General features: G+C 46.6%; 1 protein-coding gene across 1 annotated transcript in view; it reads right to left on the bottom strand.

Moving 5' to 3' along the window:
* Positions 1-915: 915 nt before the first annotated feature.
* LOC135920802 (uncharacterized) overlaps positions 916-13,755 on the bottom strand; it is an 81,657-nt gene continuing 68,817 nt past the window's right edge. Inside the window, exons 3-5 of the mRNA XM_065455065.2 lie at positions 11,341-11,700; positions 10,268-10,432; positions 916-1,394 (exon numbers count right to left, since the gene is read on the bottom strand). Of these exons, the coding sequence (XP_065311137.1) occupies positions 1,208-1,394; positions 10,268-10,432; positions 11,341-11,700 (712 nt within the window). The 3' untranslated portion in view covers positions 916-1,207. The remainder of the gene's footprint in view (positions 1,395-10,267; positions 10,433-11,340; positions 11,701-13,755) is intronic.

Here is a 13,755-nt window from a genome sequence, read left to right as displayed (position 1 = left end):
TAAATGTAGTCTTATACGATGTTTGACACATTATTGTACACCCTAAAGTAGTGGTGATGGCTTGCGCGCGTACTATACTTTTCAAGCAATAAGAGTCAAATAAAGCTTTTGCTTATTACATTGCTAGGTATCTGTCACTAACTTACTCTCTCGATCTTTCTTTCTTTTGTAACTGGCACAACCTCGCTTTTAGGAATACTATGAAGGTTCGAGTTTTCCGACTTTCGGAGAACCACCACGTTTTCGGCGCCAGAACGCAGTCGTCATAATTTCAAAAATGTTGACTGAGCCAGCCGTCGCAGGTATGGCTGTGCGGCTTTGATCGCTGCTTGCACCGTGCTGGGTGTTTAATTAAATTAAATTCTGGGCGTTGCCAAAACAACGATCTGATTACGAGGCACGCCGTAGTGGGGGGCTCCAAATTAAATTTGACCACCAGAGGTTCTTTAACGTGCACCCAGTGCACAGCAAACGGGCCGTTCTTGCATTTCGATTACCCCATCGAAATGCGGCCGCCGCGGCCGCGTTTTGATCCCGGAACCTCATGCTTGGCCCCGCAACCTCAAAGCCACTAAGCAAACACGGCGGTTGCGCTGAGTACTTCTATTGGCGACAGATAGATGCTCCGCAGATCAATTTCCTGCGAAATTTTACGGCTCTTTAGCCTAGAGCGCCAGCCAGATCAGAAACCCGTGTTTACGAATATCCCTATAGTCTAAGAGGCAACGCGTAGCCCTGAATGCTGGTAGCGAAAAGCAACACAGCACATCCGCTTAGTAAAGGAGGACATTTGCAGAGTCGACATATTTATGCGCTGGTGCGATTTTGTTGTGACCAGTGCGTGCGCGCTTCAGTGTCAGACATGGGCTGTCCGCGAGGACGGGCCGTATGACGGAAGGTTTGCATAGACAAGCGTGTGTCCCACGGCACAGCAGACAGCCGCCGCCGCTGTACAGTGTTTTATCAAGATAATGTCGAAAATGAGCACAAGCATGGAAATGTGTACAGGCTACCTTGCGCATGTACAGAATTAACACACGTAGAAGAGGCACCGTGGCAGCAGTCGGGTCGCTCGGCGATCGTTCATCCCATCCACTCTTTCCCATGTCACTCTCGAAGCCACTTCGGTCAAAGTCTGATCTCCGCATTCACTTCAACACACACCCCGTTCATCCTGCCCCCGGCACGCGCGATCCAGGAAGGGGCGCTACTTCTTGCCCACATCGCGGACGAGTTCACAGACACAGCAGGAAGGCACGAAGAAGTTCTCCTCCGACGTGCCGCTGCCGTCGGAGTCGAGCGAGAGCAGCTTTTTCTTCAAGTACTTCTGCGTGCAGCGGCTGGTGTAGCCGAAAGGCAAGCTGATCGCGTTCGAGCAGGCAGTGTCCGGGGATCTGCGAGCGTAAGCAGAGCAAAGCAATGTCATGGTTCGACATTATGGCGTCACTGAACTGGAAAGCTCCCAGAAACATCTTAAACAGCGCAACGTTTTTGCTGAAAATTAAAAAAAAAAAGACAAGTATTGATGTTGTAGAGGCAACGCATCGGGTAGACACATGTGAGACATACACGTGGCGCGCGCATTAGTCTCTTTCAGAATTTGTGCGTGTATTTGCACGTGCGCTGACTCTACAGCAACAATGGCCAACCGATTAGACCCACCAACATCTGCTTGACGAAAACAGCAGCATAACGCGCGTTGGTGAGCACTGTTTGTTTTCGGAGAATCCCTTCGTGTGGTATTCGGGAGCGACTACACCTGTTTACTGTTAGTAAAAACAAAATAAAACAAATAAGTAACAAAGCACTACATACATAAACATTACAGCACTCCGCAAAATAAGAATATTTATGCGAGAAGCAACAACAACAAAAAAGAAAGAAAGCGAGAGAATGTCGCATGCAGTTCGACAATAGAAAAACAAGAAATATACACACTCTAGCATGGTGTAATTCACACACATAGTGCAACCATGAGCTGACGGTTCGTTAACCTTCGCAGTGTGCACTTGTCTGATTTTGTATCTGCGCGAAAGGTGACCAAAATGGGCAAATTCTTCGCTGCACTGTGGTTGGTCTTGGCTGCACTCTACTGCTTTGTAAGCTCTCATCAGAATATATAAGTGGGTAATTTTTTGGGGTGGGTGGGGGCACTACGATTGCCTCTACGTGTAGCCATTGCACCGTATACCGTCTACTTGTTCAGAGTCAACTCCGATTGATTTATTCAAGTACACGCTAAAGTACAGCTGAAGTATTCAATTACACGCAGAGAGAGAGAGAGAGAGCAAGAACAGGAAAGGCAGGGAGGTCAACCAGAAGGCAGAAATTCTCACAACCTCCGAACCTCTCCGAATGAAGTTTGTTGCATTTAAGAGCCAAAGATAGGAGTCTTCGGAATGAAATTTTAATGCGACAGCATTATAGGCGGTCTGCACCCAGTTTGTAGGTGTGCGCCCGACGAAAAATATGGGCCGATCTCGAAGGCCGTGCAGTCTAACACAGCGTCCCAAAGCGTTAGCTGACACGAAGGGAAAGTGCGAAAAATCTACACGTGCCACACATTTCAAAGGGTGACTTTGGCACGAGAGAAGCGTGCGTGCGACCGTGGTCTAGTGGCTAGAGCGTTGGGCTGCTGCACTGAAAAGCAGGGCTCGATCCCACCATGAGCCACAACTTTCCTCATAAACTTCACCCGCCTTGGAGGTATATATAACAGAAAACTCGAGGCGTATGAACGTGCACAAGCGCGTCAAAGTGTGCAGCAAATAGCAAGTTGGTAAGAGATACGAGGTATCGAAACGTTACTTTTATAAATGAGTGATGTGCAATGTCACTAATGACGCACGCGCGCGCAGCTGTCGAGAGGTCTACCGTACGTCGGAAGTAGTGGGCGGATCCTGGATATAGTACAATGGCAAACTGGCCCGCCGACATGATATATGCTGGGCCCAGTATTCGCCATGCTGCAAAGTGTGCTGCAGAGGATGAACAGTTTTGCAGTATTTAAATTAACGCATCGCTAAGCTTCGCTTCGATCGCACACGTTCCAGCACGTGCGTTGGATCTAACGTCACTGTACACCCGTGAGCAAAAGTATGCGGACCAGGGATTGCGCGATAAAACTCAATTACTCCTCTGTCAGCTAATACAACTAGAAATTAAAGACTGCAGTCTAAACTTGGTATTACGAATTAGCTAGTGCACTTGTCAGTTTCCGTTTGTGCTTGTTAATGACGATGAGATTCTGTTTTTTCGGCGACCCTGTGGTCTGTACACTTTTGCTCACGGGTGTACCTATGTGTAAAAATATATACTTTTCAAACTTATAAGATTGCTGTCGCATAATTTGACAATTAGCGGTAGCTAAATTCCGACCAACTTTTTTTTTATTTATCACTTCAGAATGTTTTGAAATGATTCGTGAAAATTCATAAATTATAAGATTGAAGCATAACGTCTACAATTTGCCAAACCCGAGCCAATAATAATAGATGCCACAATCCTGTAACTTTTATCTGTTAGATCGCCTAAAACGGACCTTTATGATGTGTTAGTTCACAGCTTACGTAAAATTGTTACGTATATAATCTACGTGAGTGTCAACAAAAGTCCCGTTCGTGAATTATTGGTAGATTTCATAATGGCGTATAATATCCTTTTCGCCCATTTTGGATGTATCCATAAGCGGAAAGTTGTCATTTTGCCGGGGAGGAGGGGGGGCAGACCAGCTTTCCGAACCCACCCATACTATATGTAACCTTTAATAACAGTTGTAACGCTTGTAACAGTTGTAACAGTTGTAACAGAATCAACGCACCGAACCCCATTCCTTCTCGGTTTGAACTTTTCTCATATTGGCTGTCAAGTTGGGGGTGCGGCCATTACACGGATGTGGCTCTTACACGGATTTATACGGTAAGGACCTTCCTTCGTGTAATTGTCGTGTACTTCGCTACCTACTTCACCTTTCCGGAGACACTGAAGCCTGTTTTTTTTAATGCGTAAGCATTTCTGTGCTTAACCAACGGATCAAACCGTCTGTCCGTCCCGTAAGATCATCATCATCATCATCCTGGTTACGCCCACTGCAGGGCAAAGACCTCTCCCATACTTCTCCAACAACCCCGGTCATGTGCTAATTGTGGCCATGCCGCCCCTGCAAACTTCTTAATCTCATCCGCCCACCTAACTTTCTGCCGCCCCCTGCTACGCTTCCCTTCCCTTGGGATCCACTCCGTAACCCTTAATGACCATCGGTTATCTTACCTCCTGATTACATGTCCTGCCCATGCCCATTTCTTTTTCTTGATTTCAACTAAGATGTCATTAACTCGCGTTTGTTCCCTCACCCAATCTGCTCTTTTCTTATCCCTTAACGTTACACCTATCATTCTTCTTTCCGTAGCTCGTTGCGTCGTCCTCAATTTGAGTAGAACCCTTTTCGTAAGCCTCCAGGTTTCTGCCCCATAGGTGAGTACTGGTAAGACACAGCTATTATATACTTCTCTCTTGAGGGATAATGGCAACCTGCTGTTCATGATCTGAGAATGCCTGCCAAACGCACCCCAGCCCATTCTTATTCTTCTGATTATTTCCGTCTCATGATCCGGATGCGCCGTCACTACCTGCCCTAAGTAGATGCATTCCCTTACGACTTCCAGTGCCTCGCTGCCTATTGTAAATTGCTGCTCTCTTCCGAGACTGTTAAACATTACTTTAGTTTTCTGCAGATTAATTTTTAGACCCACTCTTCTGCTTTGCCTCTCCAGGTCAGTGAGCATGCATTGCAATTGGTCCCCTGAGTTACTAAACAAGGCGATATCATCAGCGAATCGCAAGTTGCTAAGGTATTCTCCATCAACTTTTATCCCCAATTCTTCCCACTCCAGGTCTCTGAATACCTCCTGTAAACATGCTGTGAATAGCATTGGAGAGATCGTATCTCCCTGTCTGACGCTTTTCTTTATTGGGATTTTGTTGCTTTCTTTGTGGAGGACTATGGTGGCTGTGGAGCCGCTATAGATATATTCCAGTATTTTTACATATGGCTCATCTACACCCGTATTCCGTAATGCCTCCATGACTGCTGAGGTTTCGACAGAATCAAACGCTTTCTCGTAATCAATGAAAGCTATATATAAGGGTCGGTTATATTCCGCACATTTCTCTATCACCTGATTGATAGTGTGAATATGATCTATTGTTGAGTAGCCTTTACGGAATCCTGCCTGGTCCTTTGCTTGACAGAAGTCTAAGGTGTTCCTGATTCTATTTGCGATTACCTTAGTAAATAGTTTGTAGGCAACGGACAGTAAGCTGATCGGTCTATAATTTTTCAAGTCTTTGGCGTCCCCTTTCTTATGGATTAGGATTATGTTAGCGTTCTTCCAAGATTCCGGTACGCTCGAGGTTATGAGGCATTGCGTATACAGGGTGGCCAGTTTCTCTAGAACAATCTGTCCACCATCCTTCAACAAATCTGATGTTACCTGATCCTCCCCAGCTGCCTTCCCCCTTTTCATATCTCCCAAGGCTTTCTTTACTTCTTCCAGCGTTACCTTTGGGATTTCGAATTCCTCTAGACTATTGTCTCTTCCATTATCGTCGTGGGTGCCACTGGTACTGTATAAATCTCTATAGAACTCCTCAGCCACTTGAACTATCTCATCCATATTAGTAATGATATTGCCGGCTTTGTCTCTTAACCCATACATCTGATTCTTGCCAATTCCTAGTTTCTTCTTCACTGCTTTTAGGCTTCCTCCGTTCCTGAGAGCATGTTCAATTCTATCCATATTATACTTCCTTATGTCAGCTGTCTTACGCTTGTTGATTAACTTCGAAAGTTCTGCCAGTTCTATTCTAGCTGTAGGGTTAGAGGCTTTCATACATTGGCGTTTCTTGATCAGATCTTTCGTCTCCTGCGATAGTTTGTTGGTATCCTGCCTTACGGAGTTACCGCCGACTTCCATTGCACACTCCTTAATGATGCCCACAAGATCGTCGTTCATTGCTTCAACACTAAGGTCCTCTTTCTGAGTTAAAGCCGAATACCTGTTCTGTAGCTTGATCTGGAATTCCTCTATTTTCCCTCTTACCGCTAACTAATTAATCGGCTTCTTATGTACCAGTTTCTTCCGTTCCCTCCTCAGGTCTAGGCTAATTCGAGTTCTTACCATCCTGTGGTCACTGCAGCGCACCTTGCCGAGCACGTCCAGATCTTGTATGATGCCGGGGTTAACGCAGAGTATGAAGTCTATTTCATTTCCAGTCTCGCCGTTCGGGCTCCTCCACGTCCACTTTCGGCTATCCCGCTTGCGGAAGAAGGTATTCATTATCCTCATATTATTCTGTTCCGCAAACTCTACTAATAACTCTCCCCTGCTATTCCTAGGGCCTATGCCATATTGCGCCACTGCCTTGTCTCCAGCCTGCTTCTTGCCTACCTTGGCATTAAAGTCGCCCATTAGTATTGTGTATTTAGTTTTCACTCTACCCATCCCGTAAGATGATCGCTTTCAATATAGGGCTCGCAGCAGCGAGCGAATGCACCTTCGTGCTGCCTCTCGCTTCAATTGTTGCGTTCTCGCTAAGCGGCGAGAGCACAACACTCACGAAGCTATGAGCACTAGCCGCACTCTCTGCGCCCTGCGCAGATCGGTTTCAAGATAGGGGCCCACGCAGCCGCGCCATACGCCGCCGGAGTATGGTTGGTCACGGTTCGACGCCGATGGTTAAGGCGCTAACGGGTGATCTGCTTATAGTTATCGGAACGTCATCAGCGCACCTGGCGCCGCCCCCTGCAGTAGTTTGCTTGCGTCGTCAATTCACCTTGCACCGCCATCCGCAGCAGTTCGTGTCGCCTCAGCGCTGTTGTTTATACTGGTTCGATCAAGTTTTATAACATTCACAATGACACCGCGCTGCGTGAAGCTAAGCAAGTAGACACAATGCTTGCGCAGAGGAGTTTCTGCGTGAATTTTTCTCCTTTTTTCTTTTTTTTGCTGCGAGTCCGAGTATAAGCGCTGCTGCATTGACTGCTATTGATTTTGATTTCGAGTGAATCTGGCTTCGCCTCTTTCCAATTGCTGAGTGAATTATATATATTTGTGGCCTCTGCATGCAAGTGTCGATGTTTCCATAAACGTTGTAAATTATTAGAAGTTTTCTTTTCTTGAGTCATTAACATTGCCTACTGGAAAGCGAAGCAATACCGAGACACATATCATTCACGTGCATTTCACACATCGTTGGTAAAAGACTGCCAAAGGGGTCACTGAAGTCAGCAATTTTTTTTCAGGGTCAAAAAAGTACACAAAGCAGTTTGAAGCGAGGTGAACAAATAGCAACATATTCATTCCCTAGGCACATAGGCTATCCAAACTGTTAGAAATAACTGTCAGTTGGCTACCTCCTTCTCCTTAATATCTTCAAGGAAGATAATAAACTTTGTCCCCTGTATATATTTAAATATATTGTGTCTGTGCATGGTGTTCGCAGTGGAAATTAAAAAAAATATTGAAATACAAGTGAGGTATGCGCCGCTGGTACTTCTAATGCACTTTCCCTCCTATTGTCAGGATATACGGAAATAAGGCGAAAGTGTGATTTAAAAGCCTAGCACGTCCGCACCAACATTGAGGCAGTAAGCATTTAGCCACATTAATATTTTAAGTGAAAAAGTAGAGGCAACTCAAAAGAAACCTCAAATAATGTGGGTATTAGAACTCTGCTAATGACTCTTCAGGGGGGGGGGGGGGTGAGTAGGCTTCGGCATCCCTGGGGGCGGCGGTGCTCTCCCTCCCCCGGAAAACATCGGAAAGGGCCCCGCAGTCCCCCGTACTCGGCGCCTATGGATGTCCCAATAGATACAGTTAACAGAATTCTCACGTCGTTTCTTATAGTGCTCAGTTACCGAAAGACTGTGCTTCTGTCTTCAGGTTTTAAGGGGGAAAGCATAAGAAGAATGGCTCTGAGCATACACTTGGGATAAGACATTCCCACTGCGTAGGAACGAAGACGTGCAGGTTTTGTCTTTGTCGAAAACGCAGACGGTTTTCCGCCGGACTCACCTTGTGCATTGTTGATGTGCGACGCCGCCGGCGTTCTTCATCGCGCCAGCGGTGTGACACGCACGCCTGGTACATTATGCCAGGGCGCTGTTCCTGCCGCGCACACACAGCAGACGAGGAGTTCGAGCGCAACGCTAAACCTTGCGGCATCGCTTTAGATGGTCCGCCTTCGGGCGAAACTCTGCCATTAATATGTTGCTGTTTGTTCACTTTGCTTCAAACTGTTTTGCGTGCCATTAAATGAAAGAAAGAAAACAAGTACGCACTCAAATTTCTATAAAGACTTCTGGCAATCTGTGGGAAAAGAGAAACGAATATCAAGTTTGCGACACTGAAACTCAGCAATAAGAAAACGATATCACAATTCTGTAAACGCCATTTATTGGGAAGGGTAGAAATTCAGCCATGTTTGTACGACATGCTGCAAGTGAAGCGCAAAAAAAAAAGAAAAAAGGAAAAGAGAAGAAAAAAAGAACAGGGACAGGCGGAGGGCATAACACATGTAAACATGGGACATGTAAAGCCTACAAAACTGATATACGCCGCTCCGGAACATGTCAATAATTTGTGAGCAAAACTCCTGTTTGAAATAATTCGTGAAAATTCATAAACTAAAAGATTCATTTCCCGTAAGCTGCAAGCTTATGCGCGTTGTGCGCTTCAGGCACTCTAACAGATGCAGTTTACGATATACTGACATCTGTCTTTGTTGCAGAGTTACGGAGTTAGACATTTTGATTACGTTTCCTTTTCTTTAATTTATCGATTTTAGAAAATATTTCCAAAAACATTTCGTCTCCTAAATAAAAATTTTGCTTCCTACAAACAGGTAGCATTTAGCCTTCTCTCTCAAATGCAACTCCTTCATTGAAATATAGGTTCGGAGGAAGTCTAACGGGAACAAAACTGAACATTAGTGAAGGTAGTCAGGTTTCCACGATAGCTTACGTAACTTCAGTGAAGTTTTCCAGCTACGCACTTTCGCATAAAAGTTAACTTTAAACGCAGTTTATTAAGCTGCGCTCCTCATGGTTTAACGCCAAACAGAAATGCACATTTTTGTGCCCCTGGAAGCTGCGCGCGTAGAAACACGTTCTTCTGGAAGAGTGTACGGTGAGTTTGGCAGGATGCCACATCTGGGCGATATTTCGCAATACTGCGACTGATATCCAGCATGAAGCGAAGAAGTGAAACATAAAAGAGCGTTGACAGGTGCACTGCTTTGTCATGCGACAAAATCGGCCCGTTGGGAGTCGACCGTGCCTTCTTTTGTACCAATCTGAACTGTCCACCCTATGTAGTGTGCATACTGATTGACCGTTTCGCAAGAGTGATTTTAGCTGATGGTTTTTACAGCTCTCCAATAACGTTCGTATAGCGTCTCACTAACGTATACACAAGATTGAACTATGAAGAAAAGACAACGCAAGGATGAACGAAATGTCGCTTTCAAGCACGTCTCTGATATCGACAGAGATGGTGCATGTGAAAATTCGCTGATTGTTTTTTTTTTGTTTTTTTTTTCAGATCCTTAGCTAGCTTTTCTTGAGAAAGGAGAGAGAAACAGTGCCGAAGCGCTGTGCCACTTTCGCTTATCTCCTCTTCGCTGTCACAGGCGACTCTCCGCCAGTGTCCTGGCGATATTTCTTGTGGTTGTATAAACGGCCGTTGTTTATTACTATGCTGATGAATGCCCCTCCTTCCCCTTTTCCTGCCTGATGAAAATTCCCCACTAATAAGGGAACATTACTGTTTGGGTTGGTCGTGAGGACGATGATGACGATGATGATTCATAGTTTTACTTCGGTTGCTATCGTAAGCAGTCTTTTGCATTCCATACATGCTGCAGCAACAGTGGCGGAGGGAGTCATTTACAGTGTCCGCTTGGGTTACAAAGGCTACAGCTAGGAAAGGGAAAGGGAGCTTTATTTCAATGAATTCTGACACTGCGACAGTTACTGATAAAGAGTCGTATTTCTTTTTAGTAAGAGAGAACTGTACTTGCTGGCGTATATGAAGAAAAAACGAAGCATTATTTAAAAAGCAGTGTCTCCCTTAATTATTCAATAAAATAAAATTGTCACGGCGTTTGATGATGATTTAATTAAATACTTAATCACGCAATCAATCGACACTCCCTCGCGGTTACTCGTGGCCTCTTGAGGGTCGAGAAGAGAGCAGACGTGTCCTACCTGCAGACGTCGACGCGGATGACTTGCTTAGCCGAAGGGTCCCTGTCCTGCAGATTGACCACGTACTTCCACTGGGAACGGTCGCTGAGCCCAGCCTTGGGCGACACGAACATGGTGCGCACGGGACAGGCCGGGTCCACCTCGGGCGCCCGCTTCACCAGGTCTCTACGCAGAGCGTCAGGCAGCCTTCTCACAGCACGCCGCCGACAGACAACGCACAGGCACTTACGTCCGCTATTTATTCACCAGGCGGCTATGACAGCGTTCGCCGCAAATCTGAGTCTGAATGCACATTCGCACTGTTGTAATATATACAGCTGATGAAAGAACTCGCCAGCATGGCAGCAATGCGGCAATACTTTGCAGGACTTGCCTACTCGGCCTCCGAAGCAGACAGGCATCATTTTTTTTTTTTTTTTTACCTTGGAGAGCATGCAGTGCCCTGAAGACTCCGCTTAAACTCTGAGGCACTCTGCTGCTGGTGGCCATGCAACCAGCGGTACTGTTGAAATTCGCAGACAACGCCCTCATGTGCGCATCGGGAAAAAAAGTCAAGCAGTGAAGAACCAAATATCGCTATTAATTACACGGCGCCCCATACATACATAGCCATGGCGGAGCATTCCGACGTAAACGTTACTGACTATTTCAACCATGGATTCACTTCCTGGGATTCTTTAACGTGCGCCTAAGGTACAGCGCTTTTGAATACGCCCCCCCCCCCCCCTCTATAGTCTGCGACCTCGTGCTGAGGAGGAGAACGCCTTAACCACTGCGCCACCGCGGCGGGTAAATTATTATTATTATTATTATTATTATTATTATTATTATTATTATTATTATTATTATTATTATTATTATTATTATTATTATTATTATTAGAAAATGGGTAGCGTTCTGTTGTCATGTAAAATTGCTCCTCCGCCAACCAACTCCAAGGCCATAGTTATTGAATATATATCTCAAGAACTAAAACGAGCCGGCGCAGCAGCAGTGATAACTTCGCTGCAAAAGGAATGGCTATGATCCCTTGCGTTCCCTCCAGTTGGCCATTCGACGGTTGCTGTAGTCACCTTTTGTGGTAGACGAACGTTGGCGTAAGCACAATCGTGGTGTCGGCCCAATCGTCGCCGTTCTGGTGCGGCGGCTGGTGGAACTGCGGCTCCTGGTGCTGCTGCTGCTGCCTTCGGTGCTGGCGCGGCGGCGGCCTGCGATGCTGCTGGTGCTGGCCTCTCTGGTGGTGCGGCGATCCGCCCTGCTGTTCGTAGTCGTAGTGGACGGCCGTCTGGTACACGGCGAAGCTGTCGGTGCGCGGCTGGTCGGGCAGCAGCGCGCGGTTGGGCTGCGAGTCACCCAGTCGCTCGTCCGAGAACAGCGTGGACAGGTTGAAGTGCTTGCTCTTGCTGCCCAGCAGCACGTGGTAGATGTAGTCCCTGCGCAGACGCCACTCAGAGGGTGAAGCACGCGCGATTACCAGGAATAGTGGGCCAGCATGGATTGGACTCATTCGACGCACCAATATTCACTAATGCCTGAGCGAGCCGTCCCGTACAGCCTTGCCAAGGGGCCAGCATCGCTCGCCTTCGTCGCACGCAGGAGACGAAGACTACAAGGCGTTCGAAAGCATAGCCGGATTAAAAGATTAAGTGCCTTGAGGTATTAAGAGCTTAAGGGCATGGAGCTAATAGACCAAACCTGCTCCCTATCGGGAACGCTTCGATATATGGGCATCTTGTTCTCTTATTACCTAAGCTGAGGCCAAAGGTTGTAGATATATAGGACATATCCAGCAGCTTTGCTATATAACTCATGATAATCAGGTGAGCAAAACCCCAAAAGAAAGCCTCGTGGGCTTCCGTTATTTTCTTCCCTATCTCTCGTATATTTCTTTATTTTTATTATTTTTTTTACACTTGCGTGATCGAAGTTGAAAGGAGAGCTGATTCGTTACCTGACACCTAGAACAATGTATACGGCGCGGCATTTCATTCACCTGACCTATCTATTAGTCATTGTGCGCGGACTGCTGGATCTAGGATGATGAAAACCTCGTGTCTTAGGTGAGCAATAATTGCAGAGTTCAGAAATCTGCTGATCAAAGTGAACATCGGAGCGGCACCACTTTCTATCATGGGTGATGTAGCGTTCCCGTAAAACAATTTCGCTTAGGCCTTTCAGCTCCTCAACACATCCTACTGATAACACCCGCACGATCATCACGCATAGACGAACGATACCCGAACTAGGTATCACTCCCGTGCAGCAGTCGTCTTTACGTCTCTTTAAATACATGAGCTCGTCTGTGGTCAGACAACACCCTCCTGCTAGTGTTCAGGTACTAAATTCCAAGCAGATGCTTTGTGTGCAGACTTAGAAAAAACGCCTGTGGAGTTTTCAGTTCATAAATGGTGGCGAGCAAACAAACAAAGGGCTTTTTTTAGCCCATGAATATGGCAGGAAAGAACAACAAGGTGGCCTAAGAAGGCATATTTATATGCAAATACTTGAGAGAGAAAACGTTCGGAAACAGGAAGCCGGCTATTAAACGTTATTTTCAAGACAAAGACAAGCTGGAAACAAAGCTCGCACCATAAGTGGACGGATGTCTTAATCGCTATACTTACGGCGGGTTTTCAAGGCTTGGAGCAAAAAGCGCATTCTCCGAGAATAGTGCTTGCCTTACCATGAGCGTTGAAAGCTCAAACCTTAGAACATGAAGCATTGGTATTTAGCAGGAAGCGAGCCGAGCTAACGCAAGAGTTGCGCCACACGGATCGTTGTAAGACATTGAGATTCGGAATTAAGACCAGTCACCATTGTACTTTGCTATAAGAGCACCAACACTGGCGCGCACATTAGTTTACTTACCATATACTTTAGCCGAGGCGCTGGATAGTGTAGGCGCTTCAGTAAACCTCATGTTTTTTTTTTCATTTTAAATGTCCACGAAGGTCACAAACGGATCCCTGTTTATAAAACAATGGATAATAAATTATTTTTTTTTTTACTGCGATAGCAATTACATAGATACTCCAGGCGTATTTCTTCCGTCGGCGTCGCCGTGATCCGTACAAAGTATACATGTCGTTGAGAGTTATGTTGTCTGGCAACCCGGAAAACGCGGCGCGAAAGCGCCGCTCCTTTTTTTCGTACGGGTGCTCGCGCGTCGGCGGCAACGCCGCCCGTCGCGTTTTTCGCTCGCGAAAAACGCGCCATGCGGTTCCAGCAACATCGTCGCCGCGCGTCATATGCTGTAGGTGCGAGTGAAAGCGTGCGATGGTGGGCCAAAGATTGTCGCTCAATCTTGCGCGCGCGAAGGAGGAAAGCAGAGAGGAATCGCACCCTCTTCCGTCGGGCGCGGGGGGCGTACACTGGCGGCGGCTGCGTATGGCGCGGCCGCGCGTGGTCCCTATCTTGAAAGCGACCCTGCGATGGGGACAACAGAGTGCGTCGAGTGCTGATAACTTCGTCTGCGCTGTGTTCTCGCC

Source organism: Dermacentor albipictus, chromosome 1 (genome assembly GCF_038994185.2).
Source record: "Dermacentor albipictus isolate Rhodes 1998 colony chromosome 1, USDA_Dalb.pri_finalv2, whole genome shotgun sequence".
NCBI lineage: Eukaryota > Metazoa > Arthropoda > Arachnida > Ixodida > Ixodidae > Dermacentor > Dermacentor albipictus.
This window is presented reverse-complemented; position numbering and strand designations above follow the sequence as displayed.